Genomic DNA, 25,823 nt, shown 5'->3' on the forward strand with positions numbered 1-25,823 from the left:
CAGCATTTCTAAACTGATTAAAATTTGTGCTAAAGTTAAAATAAGTGTCGATAGATTTTAGAATTAGGACATATTAGAATTGCAGTGCAGTAATACAGAAGCATATTGCATTCACACAAAAAAATAAAATCTGGCTCAGTTTATTTGAATTAATGAGAGAATTATCTCGTAAAAACAGAGCTGAATTCTTATTTTTTCAGAAAACAGTTTCTCGTTAATTTGGAAAAACAGCCTTTTTCTCTTTTTTTTTTTTTTTTGACTTTCTACTATTTTCTGAAAAAAAAAATCGGCTCTGTTTTTACGAGATAATTATCTCGTTAATTTGGAAAAACAGCTGAATTTAATTTTTTTTTGTGTGAGTGAATGCAATGCGCTTCTGTACGTATCAGCCCGTTTTCAGGTAATAAATTATTAAAAATCGTTTAATGACTCTTAATAAGTCCTAATAATAAGTCCTAATAATAATAATGATAATAATAATAATAATAATAATAAGTGCTAATTCCGTTTCCAGGTCCATACTCGTGAGTGAAATGTGAGCTTGGTTTCCACGTAGCTCCGTCCTGACAGCAGTCGGAGGGGCGGAGACAAGGAAGTCCAGGAGGTGTGTTTTCTGTCGGTGTGTGAGACAACGTAGTCGTGTTTTTTTTTTTTTTTTTCCTCCCTTCGTTCACGGAAGAGTCACCATACAGGAGCTCAGGCAGCAGCAGCAGCTCCATCTCCGGAGGCCGAAGGAGGGAAGGTGACCCGGGGATACGCAGGCGCAGGCGGGCGCGAGGACGGCCGGGTTTGGGTGCAGCTGCGGCGGCTCAGGCTGCGGCGGGGACGCGGACACGGACATGGGCGCGCGGTTGTCCTGAGAGACGAAGAGAACGGAACCTGCGGACCTGAGAGAGGACACACGGGGTACGGATATGGCCCACGTAGGCAACGGAGCCACGGCGGAGGAGGAGGTGGGAGCCCCGTCTGTGTGTGTGTGTGTGTGTGTGTGTGTGTGTGTGTGTGTGTGTGTGTGTGTGTCTGTCTGTCTGTCTGTCTGTCTGTCCTCCTGTCTGTGTGTGTGTGTGTGTGTGTGTGTGTGTGTGTTATATATATATGTCATATGTGTGTGTGTGTTATATATATATGTCATATGTGTGTGTGTGTGTGTGTGTGTTATATATATGTCATGTGTGTGTGTGTGTTTGCTGTCATACTTCCTCTGTATTGCCTCCCTGTGTCCTTAGTGCTGTTGCTGCTTCATGTTCCTATAATGACCCTCCTTACACTGGCTCCATTGTTTTCACCGCTGACCTTTGCTTCCATTAACTCCATCACTTGTGACACACTCAGGCTGTTTCACAGGTGTGTCCGACTCACTTTAATTCAGGTTCCACATACAAACCCAATGTGATCCCTCTACCAGTAAAATAATAACCTAAAAATAATAAATATTACCAAATTTTCTTCCTGTTTTTGTTTGAAAGTCACATGACATTCAATTACTTATACATTCAGTTGCATATACATTCAGTTGCATATACATTACATTCATGGCTGTTTTTCTCTTTTCCACTTATTGTTTTGCTCTTTTCTTGTGGTATTTCTCGTGTCTATATCCTGTGTTTGTGCTGCTATTAGAAACCTCAATTTCCTGAGAGCTCTGCCCTAAAGATCGATAAAGTTCTATTTAATTTAATGTAATCTGATAAAGAAAATGTGATAAAACTAGAACAACCGTGTACAACCTGAAATATCTTTTAAAAATGTAAGTGCAGTTCCAACAGAATTATGTGTCAGATTATTATTATTAATGCCGTTTACAGATCACAGTGGATCTAAAAATGTAGAAAACATTTATTAACAGGTTGGGGTGTGTATCGGCAAGAATCTGGCGATACAATACAAATCACAATACTAGGATCACAGTACGATATATCACAATATATCATGATACTGTTAAAAAGGCAATTTTTTGTTTATTTCTTTTTTCTTAAAGATTTTTTCCTGGAAGAATTGAATTACACCAGAAATATGTACAAATACTAAACACATTTTTATTTGATCAGAACAGGATCTAATGCTATATCACAAAATTTTTCTAATTCTCCTAGTTTCCAAAGGAACTAACACCTGCCTCTCAGACAGTAATAATAATAATAATAATAATAATAATAATAATAATAATAATAATAATAATAGCTTTATTTGTATAGCACCTTTTAAAAACAAAGTTTACAAAGTGCTTTTGACAAACAAGTAAAGGGCACAACAGCAGGATTCAAGATGCAAGTGAAAACACTAAAACAGAAGCAACACAATAGGAGAGATGTGTACAACAATACAGAAACATGACACTTCAAATAAATTAAATGAATCAGAATAAAGAGGGCAGGGGTAACGTAAAGAGTAAAAAGTGCTTTTAGGATGCTTCAAATAACCATTATTTAATAAAACAGTGTTAAATAACAATAAATAAGAGATAAACAATAAAGAAAAAAAACAAAAAACAAAAATGAACCTCTGCCATATCTGCATTTGAATAAATACCTAAAAATATCAATACAGTACTTTTTAATATCGATACAGTATTGTGAAATGAAATATCGCGATATATTGCAGAACTGATATTTTCTAACGTCCCTATTAACAGGCATTATATTGTTAAAATTGCATTTATTTTTCTTAAGACGCTTCATGCTGTTCATAGTTGTTTAGGTTATTCACATTTTATTGTGACAGGATAGTTTGTAAATGTACATATTTTCATAATGTAATTTTAGTTTATTCGTGTTAAACCAAGGAGAAAATTTGGAGTTGTCATTATTTTTATTTAATGGGTATTATGCTATTATTTAACGTCATCACATTGAGCTGTATGTAACCCCTGAACACCCTTAACTGTTAATATTTTCAGTGTAATTTTTGAACTTTGCAGATTCATCCTGTGGGCCGGATTGGACCACTTGGCAGTAGGGCTGAACGATATGGACTAAATTTCGTATCTCGATATTCATGCCAGATATCTCGATATCGATACAATACAATATGACTACGGGTTCAATGAAAACCAAGCATTTTTCAGAAAAATACAAACATGATAATACAAAAGAATGTGGAAAGTGCAGTTTTATTTATAAGAACTCACTACCAGTCATCAACATTAACATAAAATACGAATAAATGAAATTTGTTGTGACTTCCAGAGCTGTACATGCAGGGCGAGCGCGGGGGAAATCTATATCGTTTATATCGTTGCTTTTTCGATATTAATATCTTGAATGTTCATATCTAGATATCGATACGATAACGATATATCTTTCAGCCCTACTTGGCTGGCCACTTTTGGCCCGCGGACCTTATGTTTGACACCCCTACTGTAATACATCATACCTCTGCAAAACACTCCAAAGACCATATGGTGTTTATACGTTTACTTTATAGAATGATTACAGAGGCAGCACATGCAAATTCAATGCAAATAACACATAAAGACAAACATACTGTCAGGTCATAGAATAGAATAGAATAGAATAGAATAGAATAGAATAGAATAGCCTTTCTTGTCATTGTGTGTGCAATGAAATTAGGAGTGCTACTCCAGTCAGTGCAACAATATTAATAATTTAAAAAAAAATCAATACATTAGAAAACAAGTGGTTCCAGGCACAACAAACCTCGCCCCTTGCACGTATTGTTGCTTATTTTGGCATCAATCCAGCTGATGTCATCATGTCTACGTGTGTTCTGATGTCATCATTATCAATTGCCTCTATCTATGTGCCAAGTTTGAAGGAAACTGAAACAAAATAGCTGTTTTTATAGACATGACAAATATTGCCCATCTTAAGTAAATGGGGAAAAAAATTATATTAAAAAGTCATAAAAAATTTGAACTTTGACCTACTTTTCCCAAAATGCAATGACATCTATTCTGTGTCTTTAGCAGTCTATAAACCAAATTTGATATGAATTCAACCAATAGTTTTGCTACTGCAGACATTTGAAATTTCGCCCATTATAAGTGAATGAGGAAAAACAGATTTAAAAAAAAATCATTAAAAATTTTAACCTTGACTCACTTTTCCCAAAACGTAATCACATATAATCTGGATCACTGGTAATCTATAAACCCAATTTGGTATGAATTCAACCAATAATTTTGCTGCTAGAGTGTTAACAAATAAACAAGCAAACAAACAAACGAAAATAAAAACAATACCCCTTGCCTTCCCTTTGGGGGGCGGGGTAATAAGTATAGAGCAAATATAAAATTACAAAAACTTAAAATAAAAGAATAGAAAATTTAACAAAAAGTGAAATAAGAATAGAGCTAAAAGTAGAACAAAAATGGAAATAGACATGAAATATGAATAGACACAATATTAACAGTATATATGTCTAGATAGATAGATAGATAGATAGAACAGAGGATTATTGTTTGACTCATTGCTCATAATTCTCATTCTTCAGGGTTATTGCACATTTTTGGAGGTGATTGCATTAGATTGAATAATATTATAGATTTACTTAGAAACTAGTGGAACTGTCAGACGTTGCATCCTGAGGCTTCTCTACTGGAATTTGCTGACTTGAATGTAAAATAATGGGGTCATATATGGGTAAAATATCTAACATGATATTCTAAACCACAATAAGAGGATGAAACATGTGAGCTGTGAATGTGTGGGTGTGTGAACGTAGGTGGGTTTATGAAGGGAAGAGATGAATGAATGTAGCACAGGGGTGTCCAAATCTGGTCCTCCGGGGCCGGTATCCTGCATGGTTTAGACATTCCCCTCATCCATCACACCTGGAGGCCATTACATCATAATCAGGCTTCTGCAGAGCACGATGATGAGCTGATCATTAACTGAAGCAGGTGTGCAGGAAGAGGGAACTATCTAAAACATGCAGGATACCAGCCCTCAAGGACACCCCTAATGTAGAACACAGGGATGGAACGATTACCAATATAACCATAAACCGTGGTAAAATTGCAGACAGTTAGTATTACCGTTTAAATTCTAATTATCATAACAGTGTTTGATTACTGCACTTTTCCAGAGAAAACGCCTATGTAAAGATCTGCTTTTATGTCAAATATTTGAGTATAGTTTTAATTTATTACAATTTTAACTGTATATACCTAAAGTCTTTGAAAAGGTTCGTTAAGCATCTGTGTGTTATTTATGCAATAAAGTATATACATTTTTCAAATCGTTTTTTTTTTTTTTTTTGTGTGTATGTATTCTGGCCTTTTATGTTTTTATAGTAGGTTAAAGTGAAAATAATAGGCAGATGATATTAATGAAGTTATGCTGAAAAAAAGATCCCAAACATGGGTATAGTAAACATTTGTTTATATAGTATATAAAAGCAAAATCAAAAGGACTGAAAATAGGCTCAGACCACTAAGGGTTAATATTTGAATGTTTCTGCAACAGAAGGGACATTGTGCCAATTATTTTATTTGTTTTTTTGTTGTTGTTTTCCAAAATACAACTTGGTTAAATTATTTCAGTGTGTGTATCAGTACTTTTTGAATATTTTGAGCACAATTTCAACAATACCGTGATAATAATGATAACCATGATAATTTTGGTCACAATAACCGTGATATGAAATTTTCATATCGTTACATCTCTAATAGAACATATGAGTAAATAACATAGAAATACAAGAGAGTGAAGAAATAAGAAATAAGAGAAAGTGAACAACAGAAAATGACTATTATAGAGGGAAAAAAAAGGGAAATATGGTCTTTGTTTACCTGTTTGTACACTTCCACCATCCACTCAAGTCAAAACTCATCAGTATCAGTTATATCAGAGGTGTTAAAACCGCAGTTTTACACCCGTATTATTTTCACCCCCATTAACTGTGTAGTTTTGAATATCCAAATACACTGACATTTACTGTAGTAAATGATAAATAAATGGGGTGAATTCAGTACTACAGGTTTCACTACCAGATGTTTACATCAAAAAGAATGCAGTTGCACATGCCTGACGGTTTGGAGCATGTGCATGGATCCTGCTGTAATGCACGTTCTGTGTCCGTCCTGTGTCCGATCGATGTTGCAGCACAGGAGGGCGTTTGTACGGGTTTTCCTCAGCCTTCACAGGCCCGACCACCGCCAAACTCACCAAATGAATAGAAACATTACCTGACTATCTACTAGGCACAATTTTATGTCCGTATTCAAATGTTGTGAGGTATGCTGGGCGATTTTAGTCTGTTATGCTATTGTACAATGGCACCATGGGTACAATGCTGCTAGTATTCTATAATAATTCTTAGGGGGGTAAAAAAAAATATGGGAGTAAAAATTATACAGTGGCACAGAGTGTGTGGCTTCTTATTGAAGATAGTAGAACTATTATATATTATACATATGTGTAGTGATGATTTTTTTATATCAAATGTATGGTGTGATGGTAAGTATTTTAAACCTTACCTGTAGGAAAGCTGTTTATTATGCCGCGTTTCCACTACGTGGAACCAGTTTGACTCAGCTCGGCTCGGCTCGACTCGGTATTCCTGGAGAGCGTTTCCATTACAGATACTACAGACTTTACAGTACCTGGTCGTCATAGCGATGTGGTGCGTTACTTCCATGTCGTCTGTTCAGAGAGTTGCTGATAAACTCGCTCGTTACGTGTTGTCTCGTCTGAATTTTCACGTCGGCTGCCAAAGACTGAATCTCCTCGCCCTACCATGGTGCAGTTTTGGGCTGTTATCATGTGGATTAACCTACCGCTGTATTTGCTGTCCACTTCAGCTTTTTTTTGTAAAACAGTGGGTCACAGAGAAAACTGTCTGACCAATCAGTGGTCTGCAGTGTTTACACGTCATGTTTTAGTATCTGGTCCCCAGTCCTGGAACCTCAGCGGAGGTGATACCAAAAAAGTAGTACCGGGTACCAGATTCCAGGTCCTTTTTCATAATGGAAACACAAAAAAGGCTGAGCCGAGTCGAGTCGAGTCGAGTCGAGTCGAGCCGAGCCGATACCACGTAGTGGAAACGGGGCATTACATTGGCGGAAAAACTGTTGAATCAGAATCATGTTTATTGGCGTGTAAGTAAACAGGGTTCACATCAGCAGGGATTTGTTTCAGTGGTTTGGTGCATATGTAGAAGACGGAGCATGCAAAAAATAAAATAAACAAGTAAGACAGAGATACAGTGTGGACAAAACCAGTGGGTTTTGTGAGGTGTGATGGTACTGAAATATGATTTTAATTTAGATAGTTGAAATTTACAAGGATTATAAAAGCAATGTGTGTTGGAATATCTGGGTCCATCTCCGGCTTTAGTGTGAATCCTCAGCACTGAGTTGTACTTTGTGGTCAGATCAAGTCAAAATACATTTATAATAATGAGACAGAGACGAATCCAGACTTATTCTTGGAGGTTCCAACAAAAGAACACGCTAACAGTGCCGGTTATGGTTCTGTGCAAATAGTTCATGTTTGGGGTTGTTTTGTTTTTTTAATTTGACAGGTGTGTTTTGTATTTGCAAAACAAAATGCATTTGTATGTGAAATTTCAGATATTTGTTAAAAATCTATTTATTTTTTAAGTTTTGGCAACAAATTTGCTCATCATTTATTCATTTGCTTTGATATTTTACTCAAACACCAGCCTTTATACCTCTGCAAGTGTAAAAAGTGTAAAAAAGAATCCCACTCAGATTGTGCGTTAATGTGCGATAAAATAAAATGCTGAATGGTCACACATACGTCAGTCCAGACAACATGTAACCGTAGCTCATTAGCTCCGTCTTCCATTTCACTGGTAGATTCCCTCCTTCCTTTCCTCATTTGTTGTTTATTTGCTCCATCACATGTTTGTAATTTACAGCCCTGTGTGTGTGTGTGTGTGTGTGTGTGTGTGTGTGTGTGTGTGTGTGTGTGTGTGTGTGTGTGTGTGTGGCGTCTGTAGTACCTCTGTTTTACTGCCGGTACATGAGGCGTTTACTGACATGTTCGGTCGTTACATGTCCACAGTATCTGTATTTTAGAGGAGGCTGGTTCTGGTTCCACAGGTGGCTGTAGATGGTTCATGTGCAGAACAGGTGAGGCATGAGCTGATTATTGGACTTATGTATCTGCCGAGTGTAATCAGCTCTAAGTGAGGTGATACGATCCAGTCCCTCCTGTCAGTGTGTGTGTGTGTGTGTGTGTGTGTTTGGGCTTATGTAAATGACAGATCTGATTTCACCCACAGTTTGTCTTCACTGCACAACAAACAGGAAGCTGAATAAGAGTCTCAGGCGTCTGAAATGCATTTATTCTGGTCCAAATACAGCTGTAGTTGCAGTTCTTCCACCTGGATTTAAAAAAAATTAACCCTTAAAGACCCAAAGCTACTTTTATGCCAGTTCCCAAATGAATGTTTCTCAATATTTAACATATTATTATTATATATTTCTTAAAATAATTTATCATCATCATATTTTGTGTTTTTTCAGTGTAAATCGTGTATTTTCCTATATTTAATTCACTGATCATGTAGATGTTCATTCAAGTTCAGATTAAAGTCGAGGGTTATTACATCAGAAACAGAGAAAACTGAAGAAAATGTGATTTTTCCATCCAATCTATCATTAACTGAAGGTAAAAACAAGTGTCTCCATCTACTGTCATTGATCCAATTCCATGGGTTTTACTGGTGAAGCAATGTTGTAGAACAGGGGTGTCAAACATGCGGCCTGTGGGCCAAAACCGGTCCGACAAAGGGTCCGATCTGGGCCATGGGAGGAATTTGTGAAATGCAAAAATTACACTGAAGATATTAACAGTCAAGGGTGTAAAATTATTTTAGTTCAGGGGCACATATAATAGAACAGTTTGATCTTAAGTGGGTCAGACCAGTAAAATACAATCATAATAACCTAGAAATAATGACAACTGCACATTTTTTGTCTTTTTTTTGTGCAAAACAAAGAAAATTATGTGAAAGTGAAAGTACCACCCACTCCTTTTTTTCCCAAAATACTTTTATTGAAGAAGAATAAGATACTTTCAATCACAGAATTCCAATTTACCGTCCTTTTAGCTAAGTATATGTGCATATATAGACACATTTACACACATATATACACACACATGCATATAAAAACAACAAATGAAAGAGCACTCTAATTAGAGTGTAGCAAAAAAAAAAAAGTAAAAGTATAATGAAATAAATACAGGGACATTGGTCTTATTTAGTATTTTTTTAAGTTGTTCAGATGTGGAAATTGCTGGTATGTTTCAGGTCATTGTCCTGCTGCAGAACCCAGATGCATTTGAGCTTCAGGTCAGGAACTGATGGTCAGACATTTTCTAGTAGAGAACAGAATCCATGCTTCCATCAAGTTCAGCAAGTAGTTCCACCACCGTCATGTTTGACTGTTGGAAGGATGTTGTTTTTATGAAATGCTGTTATTTTTACACCAGATGTAATGTGATGCACATACATAGAGACAGAACCTGACAAGCTCGCAAATTCAACTTGGTATTGATTCTTTTTTTTGACACTTTTTATTTATAACATTTAAATTTTACAAACAAGAACAAGAAAGTGAGGTCTAGGGAGGATGATTATAACAAACATGCATGCAACATCAGCTTGGTATTGATTCTTGTCAGTGTGTTCAGCAGAAATGGAGGAACAGGGTGTGTAAAAAAAAAAAAAGCAGGGTGTGTAATATTCTGAGGGGGTGTAAAAGCGACACACGTCATGGAATGTATTGTGAGATCCTGTTCATTACGCAAACAACATTGAACAGCTTAGAACATTTATTCAACCATGTACAAATGTGCAAAAATAGTTTAGAAATAAATAATTAGATAATGAAAATAATAGGGTAAAGAATAAAATTCTAGTCACTTTTCAGTGACTAACACAGATATGTTTTCTTTCATGCAGGCACTTCCTGTGTGCAAAAATTCCCTTCGAAGCCTGTTTTTACCGTCTCCAATTGCACCGAACACACACCAAATGGAATGACACATTTGCTGAAAAGTGATGTTCTTCTTGTGTCTCAGAACGTTGGTTCTCCATTTGCTTTAACACCATTGACTTCACAGTGTTAGTTTGACATCTGCAGTTTTCACACTAATTGAAATGGAGTTTCAGTGAGGCTGCGTCTACTGCCACATCGTCTTAAATCACACGTCATCAGGACATGCCGACACGTCCAGGGACCCTCTAGTGCAGTGGTTTCCAACCTTTTTTGGCTCGTGACCCCATTTTAACATCACAAATTTCTGGTGACCCCAAACATACAAAACGTAAAATTTTTTTTGGCTAAAATTAATTGGTTTTTGATCATGTAATAGTTTATTATACAATGCTGCAAATAAACGTTAATTTTACACAACATTTAGTCTATATAATGTGTATTACTCTGGACGGAGGCAGTAAAACCAGGTGTAGATTACTGCACAAAGTGAGAATTGTATTTTCCTTGGTCAGGATATGTTCAGTCAGTCCAACTTGGATTTACAAGGAGGACAATTAATACTGAACAAACAAGAACTCAAACTATGAATTATGAAAGAGCTGCAGCATCTGAAACTGACCACAATGAACATTTGACAGATAAACAGAACCACAGTGCTGCAGTTTCAGACTCAGAGTTTGTCATGTCTGTTATGGATTGGGATTGTCTCTGTCACCTTACCATATATTTTTATTAGTAAGTTTTTATTTTTATTTTTTTCAATTACTAGAAATTTCAGGCAACCCCATTTGAATTCCAGGCGACCCCATGTGGGGTCCTGACCCCAAGGTTGAAAAACACTGCTCTAGAGTTAAATGACGATTCACTTCATTTTTGTGAAAAATAGATGGATTTAGGCAAAATTAGGCCATGACAAGGTAAGAGAAGAGTATATTGATAATTAGCACAGCCTTGAGCAAGATGTGCACCATTTTTTTGGCCATGCTTTTTGAAAATTAGCTGTGGAAATCATGGGTGCATGGCTCACTGCCTAATTCACTGATTCTTAATAGAACATAATGCTGAGATACAGGGACATTGGTCGTATTTTTAAGAGCTCCACCGTCGATTAGTTTGGGTCTTGTTCATTCTGAGGAAGATTCCGGTGGAACTCTGTCTCCTTTCTTATGTCTTTGTGCGTTTGTGTCCCAGCTGCCTGCCTTCAGGTGGATGTGTGGGTGTTTTTGTGGATGTCGAAGCCGTCCTGCGTCATATCACACCAGTTCATCTCCTCATAGGAGCTGACAAACGCCCCTCTGTCAGCCTCCTTCAGTCTAACTCATCACATTACAGAGGAATTTAGCTGACTGCACTGAGTGCCGCTGAATGTGAGACCAACTGTGTTTATGTCTAAAAAAAAACAAAAACTAAACACAGTGGAAGGTCATCGTCCGACTTACTGCCCAGCAACACAACAATAAATAACTGTGGTATGCAGACAGAGGTGATGTGTGTGTCTGGGGTTTGTTGGTCTGGACTCAAACCCAGGCAGCCCTTCATTAAAGTCCTGTGACCTTTAACCCCTGACGGCTTTTACTTTTACTTCCCTTTTCCTTTTTTTATCACTTCAGTTTAGAGACTAATGCTAATTCTGCTGCTGAGTGCAGAGTATTTCTCAGTGTTTAAATCCCTGAGATATGAAAGGAATGTAAATAACATGCTTTAACCTTTATTTGCTCTGCTTCACGTTCATAAGGTCTCTATTGTTGACACTAACAGTTCCAACCATGGGATAAAAACTGCAGTTGAGTAAAACCTCATCGCACTGAAATCTCATCACCTGATACCAGGGATGTCCAATCCATTTGTTCAGGTTCCACGTTCAGCCCAGTATGATCTGAAATGGGTCGGACCAGGACAATAATAACATAATAACCTATAATTTATGTCAACTCTAAATGTCTCTCTATGTTTTAGAGTGAAAAAAGAAAAATTACATTATGAAAATGTTAACATCCGCACAATATCCTTTAAAAAATGTGAATAACATGAGCCATCTGGTATTTCCCAAGAAAAATAAGTGTAATTTTATCAATACTCTGCCTCAGTTTATCATTTACACATGTGGATTACAACTTACAGATCACAGTGGATCTACAAATACACACAAGATATAATAACAGGCAGAATATTGGTACAATTACACTTATTTCTCTTAACATTTCATGTTGTTCATATTTGATCTAGTTATTCACACTTTTTGTGAAAGGATGGTTTGTAAATGTAAAGATTTTCATGTAATTTAACTTTTTTTACACATTTACAAAGAGAAAAAATTGTAGTTTTCATTATTTTCAGGTTATTATGATAATATTTTACTGGTACTTGACGTCATACTGGTCTGTCTGTGGAACCTGGGCTGATTGGTTACACTGGTCTACAAGTAAAATACTTCCAGAATAAAAGTAGTGAAATTTTACCACGTCTGAGTCACTGATAAAGACACATCCAGTCCTTAATGCTGTTTGGCTGAAGTTTCCCAGATATAGTTTTGGGTTAAAATGTGAAATTCGAGAATTAACGACAGAATGGGTTTAACTCCAAAGGAATATTAGTGTCAGAGCTACCAGATCTACGTCAAAACACTGTCTGCACATGACAGTACATTCACTTTACAGGCTCTATCAGTGAAACATTTATAAATGTAGTGTATAAATGTACATAAACCAATATATAAGTATAATAACACTTTATCATAGACCTTGAAAACATCAGCAAACCAGCACTTTTATCATTTGTTTTCCAATGAATCTGATAAAAAAAAAAAAGTAACATTTAGCACATTTAATCTCTGAGGCAGATAATTTGTTAAATAAATAAATAAAAATTGTAGACCAGTGTTATTAATGTCTGCTGTGTAATTTTTGTATTTCACAAATTCATCCCACAGGCCTCATTGGCCCCTTTAGTGGGCAGTTTTTGGGCTGTGGGCCTTATGTTTGACACCCCTGCCTTATACCAATAATTTAATATTCAAAGAACAATCTTGATCACAACACATTTTCTGTAAATTCACCATTCAGTAGAATCATATGTTTTACGTCACCAAATGGAAAGTCTTGAATTACAGACTTGGTAAATAGAAGCACTTATATTTTCTTATAATTTACCTTTTATTTAGAACCTTAGTCCTGGTGTCTTAGACTGTTGACTATGATAACATTTACATATTAACATTACCTGCAGCTATTGTAATTAGTCATGTCCCGATCTGGATTTTTTTGCTTCTGATAGAGTTTTTTTTTTATATTAGTTTTGCCAATACTAATCCGAAATCTTGATATCAAAATTGAATATTAAAAAAAAAATTTAAAGTCCGGTGGCACCTCAAGTGTTACGTTATGGTAAGACACCTTAACATTGGATGACAGTAAAAGAATAGAGGAAGTCCATTCTGACCCATTCACCCATTACCCTAGATTACTATTTTTACACAATTATATAAAAATGAAAACAATGATGAGTGTTAATTTCCATTTCTACAAATAAATCCCCATAAATATTACATTGTTCACTCATAAAACAAGGTTTTTATAGACGTTCTAAAGTGGGTCAAGGAATGAGCTTTGGGGGACACCAGAACTTCAAATTTCAAAGGAGTAGCACTTTGTTTTCTCTGTGCTACAGGCTCTACAACTTTTATGATCATGTATTTTCTGTTGTGTGTTAAAGTGCACGACTGTCTGGTTTAACGACATTCATTTTTTTACACACACACAGAAGACATGAAACCTGTTTTAATCGATAGGTTTAAAAAACTGGTAAGTGCAGTGACCCTCCTACCATTCAACACACAAACCACTAAACAATAAGAAAAACAAATATTCTAATCCAGTTATTAATGGATCATCGGTCATCAGTTATTGTATTTAATAAGTAGTAGGTTGTGGAGAAGAAAAAAGAGGCAAAGAAAACAGAAAAAGTCAATAACAATAGCAGGAGTTGATAGGATTTCTGTTTTTAACTCGAGGAAAAAGTCGTATTTCTGTTTTTAACTCGAGCAGAAAACACCCCCGAAGTGTGAGGGAGTGTCAGAGGGAGCATCTGTTGGTAGGAAAAGAGAAAGTCACAGACGTACAAGTGTGAAACGTGGATGAGTGTGTGAGCGTGTGTTTAACTTCACACACAAACTCACACACATTTTCAACAGGATTCTTTTTTCTGACCTCCAGCCTCTTCCATCTTTTTCTTCCTCCCACTTCCCTCTGTTCTTTTCCTCCTGTTTTCTCTCAGACTTCGTTGTCTTCATTTTAAAGGAACAGTTCAATGCATTTAAAGGCAGTTCGGTGATTTTATTTATTTATTTTTTTTATTGTCAATTTAATCTGATGTACAGACCTAAAGCAGCAGCGAAATGATCCGATAAACCAGAGCTGTGAACCTCACTTTAGTTCAGGTTCCACATTCATAGAATAGAATACGATAGAGCAGAGCAGTCTGTTCTATTCTACTCTATTCTGCTCTTTTCTATTCTATTCTGTTCTATCAATGTGGAACCTGAACTAATTTGAGTTTAGAATAGAACAGAATAGAATAGAACAGAATAGAATAGAACAGAGCAGAATAGAGTAGAACAGAACAGAAGAGCAGAGAATAGAATAGCATAGCATAGCATAGCATAGAATAGAATAGAATAGAACAGAGCAGCATAGAATAGAATAGAACAGCATAGAATAGAACAGAGCAGAATAGAATAGAATAGAATAGAATAGAGAACAGCATAGAGGAGAATAGAATAGAACAGAATAGAATAAAATAGTATAGAATAGAATAGAGCAGCATAGAATAGAATAGAATACAATAGAATAGAATAGAATACAATAGAATAGAGCAGAATAGAGAGAACAGCATAGAATAGAATAGAGTATAATAGAATAGAACAGAACAGCATAGAATAGAATAGAATAGAATAGAACAGAACAGCATAGAATAGAATAGAATAGAATAGAATAGAATAGAATAGAATAGAATAGAATAGAATAGAATGGAATCAGCTTTATTGTCATTCTGTTAGGTGCTCAAATAAGATAGACACATCAAATATACATTCAAGAATAAAAATATAAGTATGGAACAGTTACGTTAAAAAGACAATATTAGTGTTAAAAACGGCTGTAAAAATTTTTTTTTTTTTTACATATCTACTGTAAAGAACAGCGCACACACACACGCATAAACGAAGTGTCCAGTATGATCTCCAACAGGCTGGATCAGTAAAATAATAACATAAATGAAATTATAAATGTCAACTCCAAATTCTTTAGTTTTTAGCACAAAAAAGGTAAAATGTTTACATTTACAAACTCTCTTTTTAAAAAAAAAAATGTGAATGACATGAACATCTGTGAACGACTAGTAATTTGAAGAAGAATCTGTGTAATTTAACAATATTCTGCCTCAGCTGATCAATTATACATATGCAGTATTACATCTTACAGATCACAGTGGATCTACAAACACACAGAACAGTTAACAACAGGCAGAATATCGGTCCAGTTACACGTCTCTTAAGATGTTTCAGATTGTTCATATTTGTTCATGTTATTCACATTTTTTGTGAAAGGATAGTGTACAAATGTAAATAATTTCATGTAGTTTTATTTATTTATTTATTTATTTATATTTAACTTTATGATAAATACAACATTTCATGACTCAGTGACACACTTGATTGTTTATGTCTTCTTTGTCATTTTTACCCTTTTTACCCCAGTTTTGGCCCCCAGGCTGTATGTTTACACCCCTGCTATAAACAGTATTATCTATGTATATGTAACTTGATCCGAACTCTATATTTTAGAACTGTTTTGACTTTCAGCTTTGTAGATATACATTTTATTTCAGTCATTTAATTTATATAACAGATTATTTTTTTTGCAGTTTTCCTTGAAAGCACATTTAAAACACTGGAAACTCATGTCAAACAGTGTCCATGTGTAGAATGGATGTTCATGTAAGCGCAGATCTTTAGATATCTTTTTCATGGCTCGGCGTCCACATAGTGTTCAGTTATGGGTCAGAGCGTTGTGGTGTGTTGTATGTGTGTGTGTGTGTATGTGTGTGTGTGTGTGTGTAACTACAGTGGGTCGATAGCTGAGCCCTCAGACTGCAGCTGTATGTTATTATGTAAGAAGCCACTGACTGCTATTATTAGCCTGCTACTGAGGCTCCAGAGACTGTGTGTGTGTGTGTGTGTGTGTGTGTGTGTGTGTGTGTGTGTGTGTGTGTGTGTGTGCATGTGTTTGTGTGTGTGTGTGTGTGTGCTGTGACTTCCCACTTGATGTGCTGTGTTGTATGACTAGATATTGTTTTAGATTTTAATCACTTCTGAATAGAGTTTATATCAGTGTATCGTTGGAAACGTTACCACATGAAGCTCAAACTGGCGGAAAAAGCTGTGACCAATCAGACGGCTCCTCGACTCTGGGTCAGCGCTGTGGCTTATCAAGCCTCGGGGCCTGAAAAGTGAAGCTAGTGCAGAAGCTTCAAAGTCAGCTGTAAACTGTGTGTCCACTCGGGGCTGGTTCATGGGGTGGGGTGGGGGTGGGGGTGGTGTCCCTATGTAAGTGTTTTTCAACCTTAGGGTCAGGACCCACTGTGGGGTTGCCTGGAATTCAAATGGGGTCGCCTGAAATTTTTAGTAATTGATAAAAATATAAATAAAAACTTCCTAATAAAAAATATATGGTGAGTTGAGAGAGACAATCTCAATCCATAACAGACATGACAAACTGTGAGTGTGAAACTGCAGCACTGTGGTTCTGTTTATCTGTCAAATGTTCACTGTGGTCAGTTTCAGATGCTGCAGCTCTTTTATAATTCATAGTTTGAGTTCTTGTTTGTTCAGTATTAATTGTCAGCCTTGTGAATCCAAGCTGGACTGACTGTACATATCCTGACCAAGGAAAATACAATTCTCACTTTGTGCAGTAATCTACACCTGGATTTACTGCCTCTGTCCAGAATAATATACATTATATAGACTAAATGTGTCTAAAATTAACATTTATTTGTAACATGGTATAGCAAACTATTACATGTAGGGATGTAATGATATGAAAATTTCATATCACGGTTATTGCGACCCAAATTATCACGGTTATCATTATTATCGTGATATTGTTGAAATTGTGCTCAAAATGTTCAAAAAGTACTGATACACACACTGAAATAATTTAACCAAGTTTTATTTTGAAATAAATAAATAAAATATATAAACAAATAAAATTAAATAATAGCCACTGTGTACTTTCTGTTGGCAGAACATTCAAATATTAACATGTAAATGATCAAACATACAAATGTGCATTAAAGATGTCACTTCATGGCCATTGTTTGACCATTTTCCAGATCAAGTTTGAGTTGTTTTAGTTTCTTTTTCAGAGATAGATAGATAGATAGATAGATAGATAGATAGATAGATAGATAGATAGATAGATAGCTAGATAGATAGATAGATAGATAGATAGATAGATAGATAGATAGATAGATAGATAGATAGATAGATAGTAAATGAGCAGTACCATTAGTTTTCAAAGTGCGGTAATCAAACACGGTTATCATGATAATTCGAATTTAAACGGTAATACTAACCATCGGGAATTTTACCACAGTTTATCGTTATACTGGTAATCGTTACATCCCTAATTACATGATTAAAAACAAATTAATTTTAGCAAAAAAAAAAAAGTCTGCATTTTGAATGTCTGGGGTCGCAGAAATTTGCGATGTTAAAATGGGGTCACGAGCCAAAAAAGGTTGGAAACCACGTCCCTGTGTGAATATGATCTTTATAGCAGAATTAACCCTTTCATGCACGAATTATGAGAACCTTAATCAAAAATTTTTCCTGAGTGTTTTTATTCCTCTTTAGGCATGAAAAAAACAATATGATAGAAAATTTTCTTCTGAAAAATAAATAAATTTAAAAAAAAATTTAAAAAAATTAAAAATACATTTAAAAAAGTAATAATGACAAAAAAAATTCAAAATGAACCTATTTTTCATGAAGTTGCAAATATATCCACTCAGCTGGACACACGTTTAATTTTTAACGCACAGAAACATGTATTTACTGATAAATTGTGTGAAAACTGTGGGGAGGGCTTGTGATTCTGGGGGTTTATGCTCAGGAGAGATCTACATAATGTTACCAGTTCATGTCAGAAAAGATATGTAGTGTCTTAAAACTTTAATAAAGATATGTGTAAAAAAAATAAAAACAAAAAAACAATGAAAAGAACAACAAAATCCATGAATATACAAGAGAACAGCTGTAGAATAGCTGTCCACTGGAGTGACCAGTATGCATGAAAGGGTTAAACATGTTTACATCATGGTACATTACATGATTATGGTCTCTGTAGCTAATTTCCTCTCCTGTGACACCTGCGCTCATCTGCTTATATTACATCAGGGGGGGTCAAACATAAGGTCCGTGGGACAAAACCGGCCCACCACAGATTCCAATCCAACCCATAGGATGAATCTGCAAAGTGCAAAATTTACACTGAAAACATAAACAGTCAGTGGCATCAAATTCATTTTCACTCAGTTTGATCTCAAGTGGGTCAGACTAGTAAAATAACAGCAGAATAATCTATAAATGCCAAAATGCAAAATTTTAATAATATTCTGTTAAACGTTTTGTGCCTTTACAGATCCACTGTCATCTGTCATGCACATGTATAAATAACAAGTTGAAGGATAGAACTGTTAAAACTGCACTTATTTTTCTAAGGAAATTTCAGGTTTTTCATGTTATTCATTATTTTTTGTGAAAGGAATGTTTGTAAATGTAGACATTTTAACATTTAATTTTACTTTTTCCTATTAAATCAAAGAGTAGCATTTATTTATTTATTTATTGTATTCTGAATTTCCCCTTGGGATTAATAAAGTAAATCTCTATCTATCTATCTATCTATCTATCTATCTATCTATCTATCTATCTATCTATCTATCTATCTATCTATCTATCTATCTATCTATCTATCTGTCTATCTGTCTATCTGTCTGGAATTGTAAATATTTATAGGCAGTTTTTTTTCCTATCATTTTACTAGTTCAGCCCATCATTAATGCACATGGTACTAGATTGTTTCCTTCTTTCCTTCATCTGGAGGTCACTTTTGGCCTTTCAAAGTTAGAACTAGAACATATCTTATTGTGTTTAGGTATGTTTTTTTGGTAAAAATAAATCAATAAATACAATTTTTTTTGATGACATTAAACTCTAAAGACCCAGTGCTGCTTTTGTGAGGGTTCATATATACATTTTTCTCTCTATTTAATCCTTTCTTATGTGATTTATCACTGTTTATCATAATATTATCCTTTCCATTTTGCATTTATTTCAGTGAAAACTAGATATTTTCCAGTATTTATTTTACTGATCATGTACTTTAGTCATCATGGTGAGACTACATTTGAGGGTTATCATACCAAAAACAGAGAAAACTTGAGAAAAAGTGACTTTATCGGTAAAATCTATCATTAACTGAACATAAACCCAGTGTCTCCATCCACTGTCATTGATCCAACTCCATGGGTTTTACTGGTGAATCAGTGTTGTAGAAGATGACGGTGTTTCCATGGTAACTACGGAGCCTCTGAATGTCCAAATGGGTCATATCTGATGACCATGAAAATATGACAAACTGTATTTTACACCAATTATTTACATGGATTGAAAGAATTAGTGGCTCTAAAGTTATTAAACATTTTAGATCAGTAGATGCTTTTGGACACTGGTGAATATTTGGGTCTTCATGGGTTCATGAGGCTGAGAAATCCAACAATAGGAGAGAATGACATGTGTTTCCTTCAGTCAGAACACTGATGTGTGTGTGTTTGTCTGTTTCAGGACTGCTTCGAAGATGCCTTCGACCGGATACCTGCGTGAGTCAAACACACACTTTAACAGAATAAACTCATTAGTTTGTTGTGGGGATGCAAAAAGGATTACAGTCACATTATGGGAACAAAAAGCTGGTTTTCACAATGTAAATAAGGTCAAATGCAGACCAAAAGTACAGACAGAACTTATTCACTGGAAATCTGAACTTAACGTTTTCATCTTGTAAAACCTTTTACACTGTTTAAAGTTGTTGAATGAGGACTCAGGCTTCACTATTTTTTTTATTTTATTTTATTTTTTTTATTAAATGTGAAAGTCGGTTTATCCCGTCATCCCATTTCGTCTTTTATGTTTCTTTCTTCTTGTTCGTCTTTGTTTTTTTTCCATCCTGTTATATTTTTATGTTTAAACTTTCTTGAATAGGCTTTTTTTTTTTTTTTTTTAGTTCTGTTTAATGTTGCCAACATGCACTGATGTTTTTGTCCTTTACATTTTCACATCTCATTTTGACTTTTACATCGTTTTCATTTTTTACATTTGTTGTGTGTTATATGCACAGATGCAAATTTTTCTTAATTTTTTAAAGAATTTTCCTCAGATGTATTAAAACTGATCACAAGCCTGTTTTTAAATTTAAAAAAAAATTAATGTATAGAGAAAAAAAAGTGAAAAATAAATGGTAAAAGTGAAAAGTTGTCAGATGTATTTATAATAATACATGAAGTAAAGTCCAGACATGTGACAGCTAGAGTAAGTGTCCAATGAGATGAATGTAAGTCAATGGAAAACTCTGTGTGTGTGTGTGTGTGTGTGTGTGTGTGTGTGTGTGTGTGTGCAGGGCGTGTCAGATGGACCTCCACACTGCCATCCAGGAGACTCAGTGTGCTCTGAATCTGGTCCTCAACAACAAGTTCTCTGAAGCGCTGGACCTCCTCAAACCATGGTAACCACGGCAACGTATCTGCGATGAGTAATAGACAAAAGTGGTGCATTCCAAACCTTAAGTCATCAGCAAAATGTTGTCAAAGTGTGAAAAGTCACAGCATTCATTGTGTAGAAAAATGGTGTCGGTGTCATATTATTACATATGATGCATTCAGGTGTTTTTTTTTTTTTCATTTTACTCCTGTAGATGTTTAACCCTTAGATGTATGAGTGGGTTAAAATGACCCGGTGAGGTGCTTTTATTATAATATCTTTGTAATGAAAAGTTATTATTTCATACTTTAGCTATTCCTCAAAAAACATGTTATTGATGTCATACCATTTAAATTTTTAACTTACCTTTTGTAGATTTTATGAAATTGTAGGTTTTGATGAAATATGGCAATACATCAACTTAAAAAAAAGACTATTCACATTTTGCAGCAGTTAACCCTTAGATGCAGAAGTGGGTCAAAAATATGACGTAAGTTATTATTATTATTTCATATTCCAGGCCTTCCTCAAAAAACATGTTACTGACATCATGCTATTTGAATTTTTAACTTACCTTTTATAGATTTGATGTAATTGTAGTTCTTGTATTACTACCCCATCCTTCCATATGGGGGGGCCAAAATGAACTGCATTCATTTTCAATGGAATTACACCTGAACCTGTGATTCATTCAACAGTAAAACCAAAGGACACACTCTCTCCTAAAATGGATGTTGACATTGTTCTATTGTTTTTTTAATACTATATTTTATAAACTCGTTAGCCTCATAGCATAATTGCCTAAGTCGTATTTTTGGCCAAACTGAAATCAGCATAACTTTACTCTCCTAACGCTGCTGCTCCATTTAATGCATAAATCACAATTTGGCCAAAAATATGACTTAAAGAAGTGATATTTTGCTTTTTTTTCATGGAATTCTTAATTTTCAAACATTTCCCTGTGGTCTACATTAAGGTTATTATCCTTAACAAAAACTAATGAAATTAAAAAAAACTAGAATTGTAAAAACTTTTTCGTTAACTGAAATAAATAAAAACTATAATTCAAAGAAAAAAATGATAACTAACTGAAACTGTATTGTGTGTTTACAAAACTAACTAAAACGTATAAAAATTATGGATAAAATTCCCTTCGTTTTCGTCTGTGTCAGTGTCGGATTGATATGAAATCAATTTATTTTCCTCAAGCAATTTTAACTGCTGGAACCCTACGATATTTAATGATCCGTCACTTCTCGTCACTTGTCGTTTAGTCGTCTTCTGGTCCCCACTCTACCTGGAAACATGGAGACTAAAGTTGGGAGAAAGCAGCAGAGTCCTGTCTGGGATTTATTTGAATACGACGGAGAAGAGAAGAGAAAAGATACGACAAAACTAAAATTAATACTAAAACTAAACTAAAACTAAGCATTTAGAAAATAACAAAAACTAATAAAAACTGGCAAACCTGCTCTAAAAACTAATGAAAACTAACTGAATTAGAGAAAAACAAGTCAAAACTAAATAAAACTAAACTATGATGAAAAATCCAAAACTATTACAACCTTGGTCTCCATAAACTGTAAATGCTCTGCTTGGGTCTGAATCCTTCATTAATTCAACTCCCGTTCAACCCCCGTCCCTGACCCGTTAGGTGATGGGCTCGAAGTTTGGACATATTTTCAGTCTGGACCGCAACCGCCGCTGACGACAAACTATGTCGTACTCAGAGGAATGTTTGTCGGAAGTTTTGACCTTATATGTGCAAATGTCGTGACGTAACTAGTTATAAAACATAACAAATTAAACAGCAACAGGTTGTAGAAATCCACTGGATTTTTGCCAAAATGAATATACAGATAGTTTTGCAGCACCTGGAGGGTTCAAATTCAAACTGTATGAACTGTTAGGGTCCAAATACACAAATAAATGAACCAAAGACTAATAAAAGTGGGTTTAGCTAAATATGACCCCTTAAAGCAACTATGTTATGAGTTTAACAATATAGACTTTATCTTTTAAATTGTCAAAAAAAAAAATTTTAAACTCAAAAATGTGGAAAAATAAGTAAATGTTTCAAACATGAAATCTTTTTTTTTGTGTATGAATATATAAAACAAGTGATCATTTCTAGCATGACAAAATGACAAAAGTGTCATAAAAAACACTTAGATTTCAGCAGGAGTCCTTTTTGACCTGTTTATGGCAGAGTTTAAGGTCCAGACACTCACCTGAAGTACTGTATAAAGCCTCAGTTGTTAAATCTCCGTCCTACTGACTGAGGCGTAGGACAGTACAAGTCCAAAGTCTGCCTCCTCCTCTTCAGTGTTTACCGGAGCTGTCAGTAACTGTGTGTGTTGTGTAGGTGGAGGGACAGTATGTACCATGCCTTGGGTTACAGCAGCATCTTGGTGATGCAGGCGACCATGACCTTCGAGCAAAGAGACATCCAGACTGCCATGGCAACCATCAAGGAGGCGTTACACACCTGTCAGAGGTGGGTCCGTCTGCACATGAACAGTTTAATTTTAGACGATGGCAAGTGAATAATGTAAACACTTTAAATATTTTGGATCACATCTACATGGTCTGACATCATTATTATTATTATTATTATTATTATTATTATTATTATTATTATTATTATTCCATGTGACATATATACAGTATGTGGGAACTAATGTGGCACTTAATACTTCTGTTAGAGTGAATGTACAAACTCCGTATCCAGAAAAGACTTTTTTGAGGATACAGTAAAAACTATAATATATGATTACTTGAACTGTTTGGGCTTTTATTGGATTGAGAAAAATGTAAAGAATTGTTTTGACTGACCAACTTCATTGTAAGTTGTTAATGATAATGATAAATGTTATTTTGAACATGAACAGGAACAAAATATAAAGGTGAACCGAAGGCAAAGAGAAACCACAAATTTAAACAGAATACTCCAGAATATCGAAGGCAACACACCAACACAATAGATAGATAGATAGATAGATAGATAGATAGATAGATAGATAGATAGATAGATAGATAGATAGATAGATAGATAGATAGATAGATAGATAGATAGATAGATAGATACTACTGGTCAGATTCATTTCAGATTTTACCTTCTTTGGGACAAAGTGTACAAAGTTTGTTCACAGTTTTGAGAAATTTAGATTTTAAAAACTTTGAGAAATTTTTTAAATATAAAAAAATTTGCCTGTCCTTCTAATGGTTCATATTCTGATGGTTTATTACATGTACATGGTTACAGATATCAATATAGTTCCTATTGATCACTGATAGGAAGTCATATATGGACTTTCATTTGGGTCCATGACCTTTGACCTTGAGTGACCTTGAAGGGTCAAACTCAAGGTCACCAATGTCTCCATTCCTAAACTACTGGTCAGATTAATTTCATATTTTTTATGTTGTTTCCTTGGGACAGTGTCTGCAAAGTATGTTCACGCTTTTGACAAATTTGGATTTTTGAAATATCGCAGATGTGCCTTTCCTTCACATTATCCATATTTTGATGGTTTATAACGTGTAAATGTTTACAGATATCAATATAGTTCCTATTGATCACTGATAGAAGTCATATATGGACTTTGATTGAATGAGTTGAGTTCTTCTCCAGTGAAAGTCCCGCCCACTTCTATTGTTAGATTGATGTGTATCCAGACCACAGGACTGGAACATAGAACAGAACCTGACAAGCTCACACATTCAACTGGTTATTGATTATTCATGGAACATGACGCTGACATACAAACACTTTATAATTACCTCATAATAACTAGAAGGATGTGACGTTTGTGTCTCTGCAGGTTCAGGAAGAGAAACTCGATGGTTGGATCTCTGTCCAGTCTGATCAGCAAACAGTCCAACCTGCAGGAAGGTACACACATGTCCCGCCCTAACACACTTTGATTGACAGCTGAGGTCTCACAGACAGTAATAACAGTAATAATAATATTATGCTGTTTTCTTTGTGTCTGTAGAGGAGATGCATGCAGAGATCTGCTACGCCGAGTGCCTCCTGCAGAAAGCCACGCTCACCTTCGTCCAGGTCAGAAGCACTCCCTGATGCCAGCCTACATTTCCCATAATGCATGTGAAAAGCCCCTTTTGTAAACAGTTGGGAGGAGGTGAAGTTTCAGAGGTCACAGCAGCTTCATTATAGAGTTACAGGATCATTTATTATTCAGTTCTGAACCTGACACTCAGATCCACCGTCAGCTGCAGATTCACATGAGAAAAACACAAAAAAATCAGCACGAAATGACGTTTTCCTTCCATATTAAAAAAAAACAAAAAGCAAACACACAAAGAGAAGGCAGATTTTTAATCATCAAATGCCATAATTAAAAAGAAAATTACCTCATCACAAACATTGCACTATACTCATATCTGCTGCTGTTTTGATCCATTATACTGTATTACACTAACACTGCCATTATAAACAGATTAATGCATACACTTTATATTCTATTATAGTTTATCCTTCATACCTATTATTTATTCTTGTCCTGTTTTTACCTCTTTTTTATCACAAGGTGAGAAACTGCATCTCAGTTCTTTGTATGTCCTGTGCATCTAGTGAAGTGACTGAATGAATTTGTTTTTAATATATTTTACTGAGAGTTTTCAAGTACAAAAGAAATACATATAATATACATATACATAATGACCTTTAACCTCTACCCCCCACCCACCAACAATCCACATATTCTCATGTGTTCATGAACATGAAAAGAATCTGCAGTTTGCTGCCCAAAAAAAGAAAACAAAGGTGAAAGGAAAAAAAGGACCCTGAATTTGAATCTTGAAAACACAAATTGTGACTTTATTTCTTCAAATAATCCGTCCCGTCTCCAAAGGTCCATTATCTGAATAAACTGTTGGTATTTACTGAATAAAACATGATAAAAGTGATGCACTGGTTTTGTTTCAGGATGAGAACATGATCAGTTTCATCAAAGGAGGCATCAAGATTCGAACCAGCTACCAAATCTATAAGTGAGTGATATGTCACAAATATCAGAACAATACTGGATTAAAGCAGCGACCGTCATT

The 25,823-nt window shown here is 35.1% G+C and overlaps 1 protein-coding gene across 1 annotated transcript in view; it reads left to right on the forward strand.

Annotated features, from left to right (window-relative positions):
• Positions 1–648: 648 nt before the first annotated feature.
• Positions 649–25,823, forward strand: part of ttc39b (tetratricopeptide repeat domain 39B) — a 39,249-nt gene continuing 14,074 nt past the window's right edge. The window contains exons 1-7 of the mRNA XM_030162375.1: positions 649–953; positions 19,839–19,873; positions 20,671–20,775; positions 23,116–23,247; positions 24,575–24,645; positions 24,749–24,816; positions 25,702–25,766. Coding sequence (XP_030018235.1) covers positions 915–953; positions 19,839–19,873; positions 20,671–20,775; positions 23,116–23,247; positions 24,575–24,645; positions 24,749–24,816; positions 25,702–25,766 — 515 coding nt within the window. The 5' untranslated portion in view covers positions 649–914. The remainder of the gene's footprint in view (positions 954–19,838; positions 19,874–20,670; positions 20,776–23,115; positions 23,248–24,574; positions 24,646–24,748; positions 24,817–25,701; positions 25,767–25,823) is intronic.

This window comes from Sphaeramia orbicularis, chromosome 18 (genome assembly GCF_902148855.1).
Source record: "Sphaeramia orbicularis chromosome 18, fSphaOr1.1, whole genome shotgun sequence".
In the NCBI taxonomy this organism is placed as follows: domain Eukaryota; kingdom Metazoa; phylum Chordata; class Actinopteri; order Kurtiformes; family Apogonidae; genus Sphaeramia; species Sphaeramia orbicularis.